The sequence below is a fragment of the Diceros bicornis genome, chromosome 18 (genome assembly GCF_020826845.1).
Source record: "Diceros bicornis minor isolate mBicDic1 chromosome 18, mDicBic1.mat.cur, whole genome shotgun sequence".
Classification (NCBI taxonomy): Eukaryota; Metazoa; Chordata; class Mammalia; order Perissodactyla; family Rhinocerotidae; genus Diceros; species Diceros bicornis.
The window spans coordinates 1,509,138-1,527,988 of NC_080757.1; the positions used below are offsets into that span (position 1 = coordinate 1,509,138).

The window sequence follows — 18,851 nt, forward strand, 5'->3', positions numbered from 1 at the left end:
GGGGTCGCTGAGGCTTGTTCTCACCTGGTGGCTCTCCTGCCCCCCGCAGGGGCCCAAAGGGGTTGACTAGTCCCTCCATGGTCTGAGGCCTCTGCTGTCCTGGGGGGAGAGGTGGTCAGTCTTACGGGTGACCCGCTTCTGTTCTTGTTCCTCTTTCCTCCTCCTCCTTCCTGGCCACTCCTGAAGATAAAGGTACTCAGTGTGTGCGTATGTTTGCACGCTCGTGACCCTGTGAAATGCATGTGTGGATTTGCATGTGTGTGCACACTTGTGTGTGACGGCAGGAAGGGGTGTCTGAAGGCCTGTCCGTGCTGGGGGCTGCTGTGCAAGGGGCCCCGGGGCTGGTGGAGGGGTAGCTGAGGTCTGCACGTGGGACTTGGGCAGCATGTGGTCGAGACACTGGGGAGACCCTGGGCTTCTGGGGGGAGCCCACCTCCAGTTGCCCCTCACAAAGGGCGTCCTTGGGGGGGTCTGTGTCTGGGGAAACCTAGAGGTGGCCATAGCCATGCTCCCCAGAACATTTCCCACATCTTCTTTTGGGGTCCAGATCCTGGAGGCAACACCCCTCTTGGAGTCCTTCGGTAACGCCAAAACCGTCAGGAACGACAACTCCAGCCGCTTTGGGAAGTTTGTGGAGATCTTTCTGGAAGGGTAGGTGGGACAGTGGAGGAGCGCCCCAAGGCCTGCAGCTCACTCTGTGTCCTGGAGCAGCCCCTCAGAGCCAACGCCAGCCACCCCCACCCCCCACCCCGTGCTTGAGCTGACTGTGCTCCCCACCTCAGGGGCGTGGTCTCTGGTGCCATAACCTCCCAGTACCTGCTCGAGAAGTCCAGGATTGTGTTTCAGGTGGGCCGGGCCCTCCCACACCCTGTGTGTTGGAAGGGGGTTGGGGTGGGGGTGTGTGCAGATGCTCAGAGCCTGGTCCCTGGCAAACGTGGCCAGGGGAATGGCCAAACGTGGAAGTAGTGAATGAATCCAGGTGTGTGTATGTGTGTAAGCGTGTAAGCGTATCCCCGCCCCTCCCCCATGCCCTCCAACCGCGTGGGCGCTTCCTTGTCCCTGGGCTTGATCCTGCCTCAGGGCCTTTGTAAGTACCATTCCTTCTACCTGGAGCACTCTTCCCCCAGACACCTGCATGGCCAAACCCCTCGCCTTCAAGTCTTCCCCGAAATGTCCCCTGCTCAGGGAGCTACCCCATTTAAACATGCAGCCCTCTCCATCCCGCCAAAACTCCCTGACCCCACCCCCTTCGCTGCGTTATTTCTCTCCGGAGCGCTTCTCATCGCCTGAAGGCTTTTCTGTCTTAACCAGTGATTTGCTGAGTGTCTGTCGCCCCAGCAAGCAGGTGGGCTCCGTAGGGTCAGGGGCATCTGTCTGCCCTGTTCCCACTGTGTCCCTAGAACAGGGCCTGCACGCGGTTAGTGCTCAGCCCCTGGCTGAGTGAATCCTCAGGAGGTGCCGTGTGCGCACGTCTGGTCTGTGGAGCCACGTGTACGTGGGCGTGCATAGTCGGCAGAAACTCGAGAAGGGCCACCTTGCTCTTATTTGTCTAAACAAAATTAAGTCCTGCCCAGAGTCCCCTCCCCGCCCCATCTCCCGGCTTTAGCTCCGCCCCCACCCCCGCCAGTGACAGACTGGGAGCTCCCTCATCACGGAGGTGCCTGTCTGCCCTGCGGGCCCGTGTCTTTGTGTTTGTGGGGACACCGGGGCCTGTGTGTGTGTCTGGGGGTCACCTAGGTGGGTGGCTCCCCTCTCCGTACCTACCCACCCACTTGCAGGCCAAAAACGAGAGGAACTACCACATCTTCTATGAGCTGCTGGCCGGGCTGCCCGCCCAGCTCCGGGAGGCCTTCAGCCTGCAGGAGGCCGAGACCTACTACTACCTGAACCAGGTGAGCGCCGGCAGGCGCGCGCGGGCCCCGGGCCTGTACCCCAACCCGTCAGCCCAGGGGGGCCTAAAGAGCCAGGTCATGGTGTCCTGATGGCCAGCCAAGGTGATGGAGGTTTGCGAGGGTGAATTTGGATTTCAGGTGTCTCATCATGGCAAGGGGACAAGCGTCTTTGGGGTGCACAGCCGGGGTCGGGGAGGCCTGCCTGACTCTTCACTTTCCTGGAGCCTAGAACAGAGCTGAACTTCCCCTCTAGTGCCTCGGATTCCTTAGCTGTGAACTGGGGACCCAGTCTAGTACCCGTCCTCAGGGACACAGTGAGGATTAGGTGCAGGAACTGTAGGTGAGGCACCTAGCATGGAGCCTCCGGCCCACGGGAACGGAGCAAGAGTTGAGTGACCAGCTTGGCCACGCTGCAGCTCTGGGCAGAGCGGTGACGTTGAGGGCTCCAGGCCCCCACTCGGGGTCCCTGACCCCTGCCCTGCCCTCGCCCAGGGCGGGAACTGTGAGATCTTGGGGAAGAGTGATGCGGGTGACTTCCGCCGGCTCCTGGCCGCCATGGAGGTGCTGGGCTTCAGCAGCGAGGACCAGGACAGCATCTTTCGCATCCTGGCCTCCATCCTGCACCTGGGCAACGTCTACTTTGAGAAGTATGAGGTGAGAGAACGTCGTGCCCGCCCCAGGGCCCGGTGCCCTGGGGACACAGGCGTCTTTTCAGAGGCCTCACAGTGCACATAACGTTTGTTCTTTTCCACTCCCCTTTGGGCTGTTCATCTTTTTCTTATTGATGTGTGAGAGCTGTTTACGTATGTTAAGGAAATCAGCCCTTTGTCTCTGATATGAATTGCAAATATATTTTCCAGTTTACCATTTATATTTTGGCTTTGTTTATGGGTTTTCTTGGTGTTTGTTTGTTTTGGCCATGCAAATTTTTAAAATTATTTTCAGGCATTTCATTTATAGATCTTTTCTTGTATAAATTTTAGACTTTTTATCTTTTTTTTTTTTTTTTGCTGAGGAAGATTCACCCTAAGCTAACATCTGTCGCCAGTCTTCCTCTATTTTGTATGTGGGCCACCGCCATAGCATGGTCACTAGTAGATGAGTGGTGTACATCCACATCTGGGAACCGAACCCTGTCCACTGAAGCGGAGTGTGCCGAACTTAACCACTAGGCCACCAGGGCTGGCCCCTTTTATCGTTTTTAGAGAGTCCTATCTCCCTAAAATTATAACAGCCTTCTCCCTTGATTTTTTCAAGACCTTTTATGGTTTTTTTGTGTATATATATTTTTTAACATTTAAATCTTTGGTTTGGGCCAGCCCCATGGCTTAGCGGTTAAGTGCGCGCACTCTGCTACTGGCGACCCAGGTTCAGATCCCGGGCGCGCACCGACACACCACTTCTCCAGCCATGCTGGGCCGCGTCCCACCTACAGCAACTAGAAGGATGTGCAACTATGATATACAACTATCTACTGAGGCTTTGGGGGAAAAAAAAGGTGGAGGATTGGCAATAGATGTTAGCTCAGAGCTGGTCTTCCTCAGCAAAAAGAGGAGGATTGGCATGGATGTTAGCTCAGGGCTGATCTTCCTCACACACACACACAAAAAAAATCTTTGGTTTATCAGGAATTTACCCTAGTAAGGTGTGAGGTAGGGATTCAGTTTATTTTTTTCCGGATGGTTACACAGTTATACTAATCCCCCAACTTGAGAGACACACATTTATCATGAACTAAATTCCCGTGGGCATTTATGTCTAATTCTAGACTTCCTGTTGTGCTTCATTAATCTGTGCACGTCCTCTATGCCTGTCACCACACTGTTTTGATTGTTGTAACTTTATGAAACGTTTTATCATCTTGTAGGGCCCCCTGCACTCTTCTTCTATTTCAGAATTGTCCTGGTTATTCTAGCTTGTTCGTGTTTTTTATTTGAATTTTAAACTCAGCTTATATAGCTCAGAACACGCTCCTGTGGTATTTTGCGTAGACGGATGCACAGGAGGTGGCCTCGGTGGTGAGCGCCCGGGAGATCCAGGCCGTGGCGGAGCTGCTGCAGGTCTCCCCCGAGGGCCTGCAGAAGGCCATCACCTTCAGAGTGACCGTGAGTCTCGGGCTCCGGGGACTCCGTCTGAGCCTCCTGCTGGCCCCCAGAGAGAGCGTCCTCGTGCCCCATCCTGTGTGGACCCTGTCTCCCTCTCCCTGCTCCTCCTGTCCCTCCCATCTTCTCCGTTGGGCCCAGAGGGGGGTGACCTCGGACCCCAAAGGCATTAGGCATTAGACCCCAATCTCCAGGCCTTTGCATAGGCTGTTCCCTCTGCCTCAAATGCTCTTTCCTTTTTCACACCTACTCATCCTTCAAGACCCAACACAGGCATCCCCCCCAGGGAGCCATCCCTGACCCTTGGCTGGGTCAGTACCTCCTTTGGCCTCTCACACCCCTGGCCCTTCCTCCCTTCCCATGGCTGGTCTCCCTGTGTCTGCTTATGCTCTTATGCTGCTTACACTCTCTGTGTCTGCTATGCCTCTGTCTCCCCCATTAGTCCAGTAGCCCGCACCCCCACAGCATAGCCGGGCAGAAGGAGGGATGAGGGGGTCCTGTTCTGCCCCTGGCTGACTGTGTGCCCAAGACCAGTCACACCGTCTCTCGGGCTCCCTTCCCTACGTGCCACCCCCGCCAATTCTCTGGGGACTTCCTGGAGATGGTGGCCAGCCTGCTGTCACTCAGGGGCTGTGTCCCTCCCCAGGAGACAATGCAAGAGAAGATCTTCACCCCCCTGACCGTGGAGAGTGCTGTGGATGCCAGGTGAGGCCACGTCCCTCCCTGCCTGAGCCCCCAGACCCCAGGCCGCCCCCTGTGCCTCAGCACCCCAACACCATCTCTGCTTCAGGGATGCCATTGCCAAGGTCTTGTACGCACTGTTGTTCAGCTGGCTCATTGCCAGGGTCAATGCGCTGGTGTCCCCACAGCAGGACATGCTGTCCATTGCCATCCTGGACATCTATGGCTTTGAGGTAAGGCCTCATGGGTGGGCAAGGAGCAGGGGACGTGAGGCTTCATCTCTCGCGTCTCTCTGCCTACAGCACGCGCCATTGTCTGTTCGGGGCCCTCCGTCACTGCCCTCTCCCATCTCTTCACTCACCCACAGGCACTCTCTGAGGCCTCTGAGGGCCAGGCCCTATGCTGGGCAACACCAGGGACCCTGGGAAGGGCCAGACCTGGGCCCTGCCCTTGGGGAGTTTCCAGAGGGACTGGGTGGGGGTGAGGGACTGACGCTGACAAACACACGTGGTCAGAGCCATAACAGAGGCAGCCTGGCACTGGGGGAGCCTAGAGAGGGCCCTTAGCTGGGCAGGGGTCAGGGAAGGCTTCCTGGAGGGGGAGGAGACATCCCTGAGCTAATTCTTTAAGAACCAGTAACGGCATTTGAGGTGGAGGAAACAGCATATGGAAAGGCTGAGAGGTGTGGTGGGGCATGGTGTCTGGGAGCTGGAAGTCATTTGCCCTGGGCAGGTGGGGTGGGGCAGGGCGGGGCCGGGGTGGGGGTGAGGGGTTGAGTGCACAGTGAAGGAAGTGGTGAGAGACAAGGTAAGGTCATCACAGTAAAAGTGATGGCTGGTCCTCACTTGGCACCTGTTGTGTGCCAGGTACTGTTCTGAGCACTTTATGTTTATTGTCACTCAATCCTTACAACCACCCTAGGATAGGTACTATCATTATCCCCATTTTACAGATAGGGAAACTGAGGCACAGAGGGGTTGCCCAGGGTCACATAGAAAGTGGCAGAGCCAGGATTGGCACCCAGGCAGAAGGTTCCAGCGCCTGGGACTTTGCCCACTACCTATGCTGCCTGTCATCGGGCCCTGGGCTGTCAGGCCCTCACCTGTGCACGGGGAGCCATAGAGGGTTCCAAGCAGGGGGTCTGTGGTCAGGGCTCAGCCTTCTGAAGCTGTGGCCACGGAGGGCAGGGAGGGCACTGAGCCTCAGCTTGGTTGTGGGGGCACGGACAGGGCCCTAGGCGGGGCCAGATGGGCTGCTGGCCAAGGAGGGACCAGGCCCAGCCTCACCGCCCACCTGGCAGGACCTGAGCTTCAACAGCTTCGAGCAGCTGTGCATCAACTATGCAAACGAGAACCTTCAGTACCTCTTCAACAAGATCGTCTTCCAGGAGGAGCAGGTGTGCGGGGCCTCCGTGGGCACGCCTGTGCCCATCCTGACTGGCCTTGGGGCCTCCCTGGAGACAGACAGGATATACTGGTTCTTTAAAGGCAAATCAGTGGTGGTCAGTAAACTGAACGGGGGAAAGGCATTCTGAGCTGGGGGCCGGCATGTGCAGTGCGAAGGCCTCTATTCTGGAGGGCAAGGTGCTGGGGTGCTGAGCCCAGACAAGGGGGATCTGCAGGGCTGGGGGAAGATCTTCTCACCCTCTGCAGGGCCGTCCCAGGTGGAGGGAGGAGCAGGGCCCAGAGGTGGCTCATGTTGTCCTGCTAGGGAGTGAGCTCCCTGTGCCAGGAGATGTGCGAGCAGAGGTGCCCCTGGCCAGGCCCATTCAGATGGATTCAGCCTGGGAGGCAATGTGGGTGCGACTTGGGCAGGGCTTGGAGGCTGAGCTCCTGCTGCCCTGCCCGCAGGAGGAGTACATCCGCGAACAGATCGACTGGCGGGAGATCAGCTTTGCCGACAATCAGCCCTGCATCAACCTCATCTCACTGAAGCCCTATGGCATCCTACGCATCCTCGATGACCAGTGCTGCTTTCCCCAGGTGAGCCACAGGCGCTGTGTGAGCCTGTTGGGTTGCTCAGTGTCTCTGAGCCTCATGTCCTCATCAGGCCTGAGTCCTGCAGTCTGCTCTGCTCTGGCCTGGCTATGGGGGCTCAGTACACCCAACCTGCCATGCACAACCTGGGTAGTTGTGACTGGATAGAGGGCTACGGGTGTCCAGAGGAGGGGCTGTGGCAGGCTGAGAAGTCACCGAAGGCTTCCTGGAGGAGCTGACCTTGGGATTGGGCCTCAGATTTTGATTGGAAAACACGAGGGTGGGATGGGTGCTCTGGGCAGTGGGATAAGAGCGTGCAAAGGCAGCTTGGCTGGAGCGGAGGTGGCTGGGAGCTAATCAGACTCACCTGTCTGCAGGGGTCCACTCAGGGCAATGGGCAGCCAGGGAAAACTGACCCCGTGCTCGCTGGGGACCAGTCAGGGCTGGAGAATTTGCCACTAGGCCGGGAACACGCTGCCCAGGCCTCCTGCCCACCTACTGACCCCCACCTACCCCCAGGCCACAGACCACACGTTTCTGCAGAAGTGCCATTACCACCATGGCGCCAACCCACTCTACTCCAAACCCAAGATGCCATTGCCCGAGTTCACCATCAGGCACTATGCAGGCAGAGTCACCTACCAGGTGAGACCAGGACAGCCCACGGCCTCCAGGGCCGCAGTCCCTGCTGTTGGACACGGAAGCACCACGTGGCTCCAGGCACTTGCACCTGGTCCCGGGTCTGGCCCCGCTGATCCTTATCTATGTGACCTTGGGCAGAGCACTTTACTTCTCTGAGCCTCAGTTTCCTCATCTGGGAAATGGGGATACTACAGTGCCCATGTCCTGGGGTGAGGGAGAGAAGTCTAGGGCTAGGCGGGTTTAATGCAGCGTGGCTGTGGTCAGTAGCAATGGTGCTGTGGTCGCTCTCATCACTGTTGTCTCAAGCACGTTCCTGCCCTGAGGTGTCTCGGACCAGGCTGCTAAGCCTCTGTCCCTGTCTGGGCCTCACTGTCATCGTCTGTAGAGTAGGCACTAGTCCAAGGCCTGGACTAGTCGTGTGAAGCTGCGGCTGGTGCCCCCCTACCCCAGGAGTAGAGAGGAGAGTGGGGGCTGAGGGGAGGGGCCCAGAGCGGGGGTGGGGGGTGGGAACCAGGAGACAGGCCTGGAGGGGCAGGGCTGGGGTCGCCCAGGGGCTGTAAAGAGGAAGGGAGGAGGAGGGGAGCAGGCAGGCTGACACACCCTGGGGGTTACCCTCGAGCGCATCCCCAGGCCGTGTGGGGTGGGGTCCAGCCCGAGCTGCCCCGCTGTAACCCCTTTGCAGGTGCACAAGTTCCTGGACAAGAACCACGACCAGGTGCGCCAGGACGTGCTGGACCTGTTCGTGCGGAGCCGGACGCGAGTGAGCAAGCCTTGCCTCCCGCCGCCCGGGCCCTGCGGTCAGGCTCCTCTCCCAGGGCACCTAGCCCACTGTCATGCTCCTCTCCCTGTCCAGGAAAAGGGGAGGTACCCTAGCCCACCCCCCAAGTCGTTCATCTGCCTCACCCCAGCCCCGACCAGGCCCTGACCCCAATCCCAACCCTAACCCTGCACGCCCCCAGCCTTGCCTCGCTCTGTACTTGCTCCCATCCCTGGCCCTGCCCAGCCCCTCTGGATTGCCCTGTCTCTCCTGGCCCATCCTGGTCACGCCCTCCCAGCCCTGCCCCATCCCCTCGTTGAGCAGTTCTCCCAGCTGCCGGTGTTCTCAGCCATCAGCTGCACTCTGGACTTCCACTTCCTCCTCTGTTAAGTGGGCACCCTCCTCCTGGGGTCGGTGCCAGAGTTCATGACCATGTGTGTAACAGGCCACCTTGGGGCCGGGTACACAGTCAGTCCTGTGTGTTCCCCAGACTGAAGAAAAAAGTCAGCCCAACCACAGGGTGGGTCCTTTGGGAGGTGCTGAGCACCCTGACTCGAGAGGTGTACAAGCCAGGAGCACAGTGGCCCTGCAGAGGGGACAGGGTCCAGTGGGTTAGTCTTCTGAGCCCTCTGGTCCAGAGACTTGACTCCTTTTGTTCTCTGCCTTTCCCTCTCCGTCTGTTTCTCTCCTCGTTTCTGTCTCTTGGCCCCTGCCTCTCCCTGTCTCCCTGTCTCTCGGCGCCGTGACCACTGCCGCGGCCCGCCGCCCGCCCCTGCCCAGGTGGTGGCCCACCTCTTCTCCAGCCACGCCCCACAGGCTGCCCCTCAGCGCCTGGGCAAGAGCAGCTCCACCACCCGGCTGTACAAGGCTCACACGGTGGCCGCTAAGTTCCAGCAGTCGCTCCTGGATCTGGTGGAAAAGATGGAGAGGTGGGCATGGCAGGTGGGAGGGTACCCTGCCTCACCTCGGACCCACTCCATGACCCTCAGCAGTAAGCACCTTTCTTCTCTGGGGCCTCACACTGCCGTCCTTCCGCCCCTGCCCAGGTGTAACCCCTTGTTCGTGCGTTGCCTGAAGCCCAACCACAAGAAGGTACGTGATGGCTGAGGTCCCTAGGAGAGCCAAATCCTCTTCCCCATGCTGTGTGACCTTGGGCAAGTGGCTTTGTCTCTCTGGCCCTCCATCTGCCCGGCCCACTGTGGGGGCTATTCACCATTGCTAGTGCCCTTTGCACATGGGTGGGCCAATGTGCAGACTCCCTATCTGTGTCCTCCCTGCAGGAGCCAGGCGTCTTTGAGCCAGATGTGGTAATGGCACAGTTACGCTATTCGGGGGTGCTGGAGACCATACGGATCCGCAAGGAGGGCTTTCCAGTGCGGCTGCCCTTCCAGGTGTTCATCGACAGGTACCTCAGACCCCTACCCAGCCCCCCATGACTCCAGGAATACACAATCCAGGCAGGAGAGGGCTTGCCATGCACAGTTGCTCAGGTTGTGCACTACATAAGATCACCACACGCTAGCTGTTATGTGGAAGATATATTTATTGTTTTGCATTTTTTCATTGTTTTATTATATATGTGTTGATTCTAAAGAATAGTTTTAATAGTTATTCTGACAAGCTTCCAGCAGATGGCAGTAAAGTGTCTTATTCTACTGAAACCATCTAACGATTTTCTGACACCCAAAAGTAGAGTTTTATTTATTTATTTATTTATTTATTTTTTGTGAGGAAGATCGGCACTGAGCTAACATCTGCCAATCCTCCTCTTTTTTTGCTGAGGAAGACTGGCCCTGGGCTAACATCCATGCCCATCTTCCTCCACTTTATATGGGACACTGCCACAGCATGGCTTGACAAGTGGTGTGTCAGTGCGCTCCCGGGATCTGAAGCGGCTAACCCCGGGCCGCCGCAGCGGAGTGCGTGCGCTTAACCGCTTGCGCCACCAGGCCGGCCCCCAGAAGTAGAGTTTTGAGGATGGAGTGCCTTTTTCTGATTAGAAGACACTATGAGTAGAGCCACTGCTGGGACCTGCGCCTCCTGGAGATAGGAGGATGGGGGTGGGGGACCCCATGGTCTAGTGGGCAGCTGAAGTAGGTCCCCCAGCCCCAGGCTGAGTTTGGGCCCCTGCAGGTACCGCTGTCTAGTGGCCCTCAAGCACAGCCTGCCAGCCACTGGGGACATGTGTGTGTCGCTGCTGAGCCGCCTGTGCACAGTCATGCCAAACATGTACCGTGTTGGTGTCAGCAAGGTGAGTTCCACGCCACACTCAGCCCCTGGGGGCCCCACGTTCAGGGGTTCCAGAACTGGAGCCCATGGACTCAGAATGCCCCTGCTAAAGATCCCTGTCCCAGGGGCCATCCCCTTGTGCTTGGTTAATGGAATCTAATCCCACCCCTGACCTTTGCTCGGTGTTCCCACTGCCTGATCCACCATCACCCTTTCTTCTCCCTCTCCAAACCCAGCCCTCCCCCCATCCAGCTGCCCTGTCTGTTCTGGCTCCATGGACTTCTGGAGAGGGCGGGCCCCCAGTCCAGTCACCTGGCCCTCACCTGCCTCTTGTCCGCAGCTGTTCCTTAAGGAACACCTACACCAGTTGCTGGAGAGCATGCGTGAGCACGTCCTGAACCTGGCTGCCCTCACGCTGCAGCGCTGCCTCCGGGGTTTCTTCATCCAGCGGCGTTTCCGCTCTCTGCGCCGCAAGATCATCCTGCTGCAAAGCCGGGCCCGCGGCTACCTGGCCAGGTGCGGTCCAGAGAGGGCAGGACTCCCTGAGCCTCCGGCTGGGCTTGGGAGGTGCTATGCCTTAGGTAGTAAGCTCCCTGTTGCTGGAGGCATGCAAGCTGAGCGTGGGGCCCCCCATAGGAAGGGTGATCAGATTCTCTGCGTCTCTGCTTTTGGATGTCCTTCCCTCCCACCCCTTGGCCCTTGTGACTGGTGTGTGGGTGGGAATCCATCCAACCAAGAGAGGCCCCACTTTGCATCTCAGGGACCCTGGGATGGCAACCTTGATGGGAAGTACATGGTCCAGTTGGTTAAATCCAGGACCTGCCACTTAATTTGCTGTGTGACCTTGGCCAAGTCACTGCCCTTCTCTGAGCCCCAGTTTCCCTTTGTGCCAAAGGGTCCCAGGGTGAAGTATAGGCACTGGCACCCAGGCCAGGCTGGTGTGGGCATCTCTGCCCCTTGGTCACTTGTGACCCCGACCCTAAGGGCCCCTGCCCAGACACTCCTTTCCTCCCCACCCCCAGGCAACGATATCAGCAGAAGAGGAGGAATCTGGTGAAGTTCCGGTCCCTGGTGCACACATACATGAGCCATCAGCGTCACCTCAAGGTGCAGGCCTGCCCCGCCCGGGGCTGGGGACAGCAGCATGGGGAGGAGGCACTTAGCACCCAGCAGGGACCATTGGCCTTGGACATTCTTGGGTTCGGACCCCGGTCTGCCACTCACAGCTGTGTGGCTGTGGCCCCTCTCTGGCCTCGCTGTCCCCCTACCCCTTAGGGTTGTGCAGAGGGTTAACTGAGATCTGCACGCAAGGCTTGGCCTGGTGCTGGGGTCGCAGCGGGGTCCTGGGTGACGGGGTATGATGAGAATCTGGCGACCGAACAGCACAGAGACGGTTTTGCTCTTACTTCGCTGCCGGCCTTGGCCCGCTGTCATGTCAACTGTCCACCAGAGAGATAAATGTAACTCCCCAAAGCACCGAGGAACTTCGTGGCTTTGACTGCAGGTTCTGTGGAGCGACAGGGAGGGGCTTCCTCATGCTCCTGGCTCCTTCCCAGAAACCCTCCTTGTGCAGAGCATCGTGCCCTCTGCCCTCTGCCTGTCTCTCTCTTGCTCTGTCCTCCCTTCCTCTCCTTTTCTCTGGCCACACCTCGCCTCCCCCATCTGTGAGGTGGGACAGTTGCTCCCCGACAACAGGTACACTGCCCCCCTGCTTCTCGTGCCGCCACCTTGTGTGAGCCTGGGGCCTGCCGTCGCCTCTGCCCCCACTTCCCGCCTTGACCGTCTGCTCTCCTGCAGCTGAGGGCAGAGCGGAGGCTCCGGGTGGAGGAGGCGCGGCTGCGGGAGCAGGAGGTGGGTGCGGGGGTCTGGGTGGAGCAGGGCACAGGAAGGGAGGCTGCAGGTGGGGCTTAGGGCAGGCCTGTCCCCTCACCCTGCATGGTCCCTCTAGGAGCTGAGCAAGCGGGAGGTGGTGGCTGTGGGGCATCTGGAGGTCCCAGCAGAGCTGGCTGCACTCTTACGAGCGGTGGCAGGTACACCAGCGCTGGACGGCGTGGTGGGGTGGGTGGGGTGGGCAAGGGAGCCAGGCACCTCATGCCCTTCTCTCTACAGGCCTCAGGCTGGCCCAGGAGCCCCGGGTGGCCCCCGTGCGGACTCCCCGGCTCCAGGCCGAGCCTGGTGTCACGCTGCCCCTGGATATCAACAACTACCCCATGGCCAAGTTCATCAGATGCCACTTCAAGGTAAGGGCTGGCTCAGGCCCAAGGGGCTCTGGCCAGTGGGCACTGACCGATGTGAACTGACCCTGTCGGCAGCCTGGGGCAGGCTCCTGGCTGTGCCCTGTGGGGCTGGGTGTGAGCCCTTCAGTTGCTGGCTCCTGAGGAGTCTGGGGACTCCTGGGGGCCTAGGTAGCAGTGGAGGGCCCTCAGGCTCGAGAAGTGGCTATTTCCAACAGTCTGGAAATGTTTCAGAAATTTAACAGGTGGTGGAGCCACCACATGTCATCCCTGCTGTAATTTCCTGCCCTCCAGAAGGGGCTTCGACAGGGCTCAGACTGTCTCCCCCACCAACTTGCTGAGGGTCGGCACCTGCCCCCCGAGCCTCAGTTTCCCCATCTGCACAGTGGAGACCGGTCTCCCACCTGGCACAGAGCTGGATCCAGATGTGCGTGTTAGTCCCTGCTCTGTCCCCACCTGCCTGCCTTGTGCCCCCAGGAACCTGCCTTTGGGATGCTGATGGTGCCACTGAGGATGCCCCTTACGCGGCTGCCGGTAGAGCTCCACGCGGAAGCTGTGAGCCTGTTCAAGCTGGTATGGGTCTACCCAGACCACCTTCGAATTCACAGCCCCTGCCCCCAAGGCCAGGCCACAAGGCCCCTCACCGGCCCTCCTGGACCCTCCACTAGCCCAAGCCATGAGCACAGGCCTCTTCCTTGGAGGAGAGACTTCTGTCAGGGGGCAGGGGGAATCTGGCCTCCTCTCTAGGCTGGGGTTGGGGGTTGGGAGCCTTTCTTTTCCCGGCCATCCTCCTGGCTAAAAGGCTGCCTCGGAGCCCATCTGGAGCTTCCCTGGGACAGGAAGAATAGATCCAGGTCCTCTCCTCGAGAACTTCCTAGTCTGAAGGAGGAGGCAGAGCAGACCTGACTGTTGACCACTAGCATAGACAGAGGGAGGCACGGAGGCTGGGGAGTCCAAATGGGCTAATCCTGCCCCTAATCCAGCTCTGGGCAGGGTCCGAGAAGGCTTCCTGGAGGAGGGGGTGTTTGAGCTAGAGTTGAAGGAGTAGTCAGGATATCCAGCCAGGGCGGGTGGAGAAGGCACCGGGAGAAGAGGGAACCGACGTGGTCAGAACAGAGGACCAGGAGAACGAAGGTGAGAGGTGTCACGAGGCCTTGACTGACAGACCCAGAGCTCAGATTTCATCCCAAGGGCCCTAGGGAGCCAAGGAAGGTGCTTCCATGGGAGGGATGTCATTGGATATGAATGTTGGAAGATATCCTCTGGGGCCTGGATGGAGCAGGAGGAGAGGCCAGCGGTGTGTGGAGGGGGCTGGGGCCGTATGGAGAGCGATAGAAGGTTTGTGAGCAAGAGAGAGAGTCAGTATGTACTTGGATCTTGACTTTTCCCCTAGTTGGGGTGAACTGCCTGGGTTTTGGCATAGGCTATGGTTATTCTTTTGTATTATGGGGGACTTTTATACGGGCAGGGGGACCCACGGGAAGGACATGAGAGGGATGCGTGTTGGGGGTGGGGATCTGGCAGGAACAACCTTCGGGAGGCCCAGGAGAGTCTGTTTGTGGCCCAGATCCTGCGTTTCATGGGTGACCCCCACCTGCACGGTGCCCAGGAAAACATCTTCGGGAACTACATTGTGCAGAAGGGGCTGGCGGTGCCCGAACTGCGGGACGAGGTCCTGGCACAGCTGGCTAACCAGGTGTGGCGCAACCCCAGTGCCCACAACGCTGAGCGGGGCTGGCTCCTGCTGGCTGCCTGCCTCAGCGGCTTTGCACCTTCCTCGAGCCTCAACAAGTACCTGCTCAAGTGAGTGGAACCAGGTTGGGCCGGGGCCTGGGGACAGTGACCCTGGGGTGGGATATTAAAGGTCAGGAGAGGAGTGAGGTCTCTGCGTGGGCGCTCAGGCACGGAGGCTGTCCGGGGACTACTCTCCGTCTCCACTGGGCTCAGAGCAAGAAAGAAGGGCACATCTTCACTGCGGAGGGTAGGAGTCAGGTGAGACTGGATTAAGGACTTCTAGAACTCAGAGGGTCACAAGACCAGGGTGTGGGGAATTTGGAAGAGAGACATTGACCTCTCATGTCATGGGAGTATAGCAGGGTAGTTAGGAGTATAGACTGACAGTTTGTGTTCAAATCCCAGCTCAACCATGTATGAGTTGTGTGACCTTGGGCAAATTACTTAACCTCTCTGAGCCTCAGTTTCCCCATCTATAAAATGGGGACAATAAGAGTACCTATTGCATAGGCTATGTAAGAATTAAGAAGTGCTTAGAAAAGAGCACATGGTATGTGAGTATAGCCATCGTCAGCATCCTGATGATGATTGGTGATGAGGTCACCTTGCTGGGTGATGAGGATGATCTGCAAGGAGAGGAGCTCAAGCAGACCCTGGGTGCGAATCCCAGGTCTGACACTTCCCTGCTCGGTGACCTAGGGCAAGTCACTGCTCCTCTCTGAGCCTCTTTCCCTACCTGTGAATTAGAGACGGTGACAGAACCCACCTTACAGGGGACCTGTGAGCCCAGAGTGGACAGAGCTTGGCCCGGGCCTCGTGCAGGAGGTGGGCAGCTCACTCAGCCAGTCTTGTGAGTCTGTGGCAGGAGGGTAGGGCTGCTGCCTGCCTGTCCGGGGCTTCCTGTGCACACAGCTCCAGGTTCCTGCTTGTAGTGTCTGAGGCCTGCTCTGCTGCTGCTCCAGGCCTGGCAGCGGGTGGGCGGCAGACAGGGACAAGGCACGAGGAGTACCTGCCCCTGGCAGGGGCCAGACTCCCTGGTCCCGGGTCAGGCTGACCCTCACAGCCATCTCTGGTGTGGAGGAGAGCTTGCAGGCAGGCTCAGAGAGGGCAGGTGAGCACCCGGGGTTGCCTGTTGGAAGAGCAGAGGGCAGAGTCCTCCAGAGTCAGGTGTTTGCCCACACCCTGCTGCAGACCCCACTCTGACAGTGACGTTTTGCTGCAGCAAGCTTAGGTAGGCAAACCTGCAGCCTCTTTGGCCTATCCTCAGACCTCTATGCGTGCTTGAGATACTTCTGGGCTAGCCTGGGACCGTTTCGACTTAGTCCTGGAATTCTGGGCTAGCTTGAGATCTTTTTTAGCCTCGTCTCAGACTCTGGGCTAGTCCAGGGCCTTTTCAGCCTCACCTTAGCGCTCTGGGCTAGCCTGGGCCTCCCTCAGACTAGCCTCAGAGTCTTTCCCCACCCCGGGCTAGCCTCAGATCCGTCTTCATCCTGACTCTAACTGCTGCCCCTCAGGTTTGTGTCTGATTATGGGCGGAATGGCTTCCAGGCCGTGTGTCAGCATCGCCTCATGCAGGCCATGGGCCGGGCCCAAGAACAGGGCTCCAAGGCTGCCCGCACCTTCCCTCCGACCCAGCTCGAGTGGATAGCAGCCCAGGAGAAGGCTGCCATGGCGCTGGATGTGGGCTGCTTCAACGGTGAGTTGCTTTCTCCCACCTTGCCTGCCTTCCCTCCCTCGCTCACGGAGGGGCAGCTGGAGTCAGCAGTCCCCAGTGTGCCCTGGGGTCAGGAAAGCCACGGAAGGTTCTGGAGCTGGGGAGGGGCCTGCTGGGTGTGGCCCCGGAAAGAGGTATGCGTGTGGATGGGAAGGCTGGACCTGGAGTTGGGGAGGGGACGCAGGGCTGTGAGGATGCAGTCCCAGGGTCCAGGATGAGAGCGCTGAGGCCTAAGAGCAGGAAGCAGGTGGGGAGGCAGCAGGACTGGACCACAGGCGTGCCCGGGCTGAGCCTGGCACTGCTGCCGCCCCAGGTGACCAGTTCTCGTGTCCTGTGCACTCCTGGAGCACGGGGGAAGAGGTGGCTGGAGACATTCTAAGGCACAGGTTGGTTCCTGGAATGCCCTGCCCAGCACACCCTCGTGCACCTGGGAAGGAAGGAGGGAGGGGCAGGAGGCCAGATCTCCCAAAGGGTCCCGTGGGGCCCACTCTGGTCATGCTTGGGGTCTGGCTCCTATCCCAGGGTCTCTTCAGCTGCTACCTCTTGGCTCCGCCCCTCATTTCTATCTTTCTACATGCCGTCACCAGGGGGCTGGCAGACGGCTGGCGCGGCTGGACAGTGGCCATGAAGAATGGGGTCCAGTGGGCAGAGCTGGCAGGCCACGACTACGTGCTGGACCTTGTGTCAGACCTGGAGCTGCTCAGGGACTTCCCGCGGCAGAAGTCTTACTTCATCGTGGGTGCAGAAGGGCCTGTGGCCGGCAGGGGAGGCTCCAGAGCGTAGGTGGCTCCCCGCCCCTCATCACACGGCCTCCCTTTGGCGTGAGGCTCCTCCCAGCTCCTGGGAGAGACTAAGTTCTGCCTAAGCTTCTTGAGGAGGTGGGGCTTACCAAAAGGTCCTGCCTTTAAAGGGAGAGTCATCTGATTCTAGGGCAGAAGACAATGGGGGGTTCTTCTGGGAGGGCCCTGGGTTTCTGGGGGTCAGCTGCTCCCTGTTCCCCTTCCCCACAGGGTGTTTGGGAACAGCTGGGACTCGGATGAGGATACGCCCACTAGGCCCCAGCCCCAGGGGCACGTGCCCACAGTGGCTGACTCTGATGGGTACTGCAGCCACAACCAGGACGGTATAGATGGGGAGCCGGAGGCCCAGAGAGGGACAGCAACCCACCAAGGTCAGCCAGCAGTGGCCGAAGAATCTGGTGGGGAAGGAGCCTGGGGGCGGCGGGAGGTGATCAGCCGGAGAAAAGAGCTTGACTTTTGTGGCTCCTCTCCCGCCGCACCAGACTTTGACAGCCTTGGAGAGCCTGCTATGCCCCACAAGGGCCTGGACTGCTACCTGGACAGCCTCTTCAACACCGTGCTGTCCTATGGGGACACGGTAGGGATGGGTGGGGCATTTGCGGACAGCGGGCACAGCATGTACACACCAAGTCACACACACCCACAGGGTGACACAGGAGCCTTTCCCCCCCAGAACCATGGGGTGGTGTGTCTCAAGTCTCTGCAGGGAGCTGGGCAAAGGAGGAGGGTGTCCTCATGGTTAGAGATGCTAGTGATGCCCCTGGCAGACTCCGGAAAGAGCCACGGCGAGAGGTCCAGGGCCCCTCCCCCATCTCCTGTGGGAGCCAGAACCCTCAGGCCCCTCGCTTGCTCTGGGAACTCCCAGGAGCCCCTCCATGGCGTGCTGTGCAGCCCTGTGCAGAGCACAGCCCTCTCTGAGCCTCAGTTTACTCCTTTATGAAAGAGGGTGGGTCGAGAGCTCAGGAGGTCGTGGGAGGACGGACTGGGATGCCGCCTGGGCAGAGGCTGGGCACAGAGCAGATACCGGGTCGGCAGGGGGCCCCCGGGGCAGAGAAGGTGGCTGGTGTCAGGTACCCGTTGCCTTGGAACCCTGGGTGTAAGGCATTGGGGCGGTCACTCAAACCACCTGCTCCCTCCAGGACCTAGAGAAGCCAACGGCCATTGCCTACCGCATGAAGGGGGGAGGCCAGCCTGGAAGAGGTGGCAGTAGCAGCATGGAAGACACCCCCAGGAGACCCCCAGAGCCAAAGCCAAAACCAAGTCAGTGCCTGCCCCCGGGTCAGTTCCAGGGCTGGGCAGGGCCCCCTGCTGGTTCCTGGGGCTCCTTCATGTGCTAGAACATGGAAGCAGCCATGGACATGGTGGGGGTGAGATGCTGGGGGGGGGGGGGTGGCGGGGCATGGTAGGGAATTTCCACTTCCCCCCATCTCCCACGCCTCGGGATCCACGCCCTCCGACCTGGCTCCCCCAGTCCCAGGCCTGGACGCTTCCACACTGGCTCTGCAGCAAGCCTTCATCCACAAACAGGCCGTGCTGCTGGTGAGTGCGGGAGGGGCTTCGGGGGGGCTCCAGGCATGGGCCTGCCTGGTCATCACCGCACCCTCTCCCCAGGCCCGCGAGATGACCCTGCAGGCCATGGCGCTCCAGCAGCAGCCCCTGGGTCCCGCCCCAAGGCCCTTGTTGCCTGAGGTGAGCCTGGCCCGCCCAGGGGAGCGCTGTGCTGCTCCAGGGCGTCATTGTGCCTCTCTGAGCCAGGAGCCCCACCGCCCACCCTGGGCAGACAGAGGGTCCCTGAGACCAGGCTGGTGTGTCCCAGGAAGCCCACCTCACAGCTTGTTTTCCACAGAAACCCCTAGCGCCAGAGGCATGGCCAACGTCGGTAGGCACTCGGCCCCCAGCCAAACCTGTGCTCCTGCGCCCGGCTCCAAAGCCTTTGGCCCCTGCCCGTCTGGCCAAGGCCCCCAGACCCCTCACCAAGCCTGTGGCTGCCCCCATTCTAGCTCAGGACCGGGCTTCTCCGGAAACCAGTGAGTGTCCTGTCCGAGCTGGGGCAGGGGTTCCCGGGATGGGGTGGGAGTGTGGTCCCACCC

At 59.6% G+C, this 18,851-nt stretch overlaps 1 protein-coding gene across 1 annotated transcript in view; it reads left to right on the forward strand.

Moving 5' to 3' along the window:
- Window positions 1-18,851, forward strand: part of MYO15A (myosin XVA) — a 53,579-nt gene that overhangs the window by 11,255 nt on the left and 23,473 nt on the right. Inside the window, exons 7-38 of the mRNA XM_058559545.1 lie at window positions 187-192; window positions 548-651; window positions 783-846; window positions 1,779-1,892; window positions 2,385-2,546; window positions 3,884-3,997; window positions 4,641-4,699; window positions 4,785-4,908; window positions 5,976-6,071; window positions 6,526-6,657; window positions 7,171-7,296; window positions 7,976-8,053; window positions 8,831-8,979; window positions 9,097-9,142; window positions 9,331-9,455; window positions 10,184-10,301; window positions 10,620-10,795; window positions 11,302-11,386; window positions 12,077-12,130; window positions 12,228-12,309; window positions 12,389-12,519; window positions 12,991-13,086; window positions 14,081-14,316; window positions 15,762-15,943; window positions 16,275-16,347; window positions 16,549-16,740; window positions 16,972-17,132; window positions 17,244-17,338; window positions 17,901-18,021; window positions 18,233-18,300; window positions 18,373-18,450; window positions 18,608-18,788. Coding sequence (XP_058415528.1) covers window positions 187-192; window positions 548-651; window positions 783-846; window positions 1,779-1,892; window positions 2,385-2,546; window positions 3,884-3,997; window positions 4,641-4,699; window positions 4,785-4,908; window positions 5,976-6,071; window positions 6,526-6,657; window positions 7,171-7,296; window positions 7,976-8,053; window positions 8,831-8,979; window positions 9,097-9,142; window positions 9,331-9,455; window positions 10,184-10,301; window positions 10,620-10,795; window positions 11,302-11,386; window positions 12,077-12,130; window positions 12,228-12,309; window positions 12,389-12,519; window positions 12,991-13,086; window positions 14,081-14,316; window positions 15,762-15,943; window positions 16,275-16,347; window positions 16,549-16,740; window positions 16,972-17,132; window positions 17,244-17,338; window positions 17,901-18,021; window positions 18,233-18,300; window positions 18,373-18,450; window positions 18,608-18,788 — 3,628 coding nt within the window. The remainder of the gene's footprint in view (window positions 1-186; window positions 193-547; window positions 652-782; window positions 847-1,778; window positions 1,893-2,384; window positions 2,547-3,883; window positions 3,998-4,640; window positions 4,700-4,784; window positions 4,909-5,975; window positions 6,072-6,525; window positions 6,658-7,170; window positions 7,297-7,975; window positions 8,054-8,830; window positions 8,980-9,096; window positions 9,143-9,330; window positions 9,456-10,183; window positions 10,302-10,619; window positions 10,796-11,301; window positions 11,387-12,076; window positions 12,131-12,227; window positions 12,310-12,388; window positions 12,520-12,990; window positions 13,087-14,080; window positions 14,317-15,761; window positions 15,944-16,274; window positions 16,348-16,548; window positions 16,741-16,971; window positions 17,133-17,243; window positions 17,339-17,900; window positions 18,022-18,232; window positions 18,301-18,372; window positions 18,451-18,607; window positions 18,789-18,851) is intronic.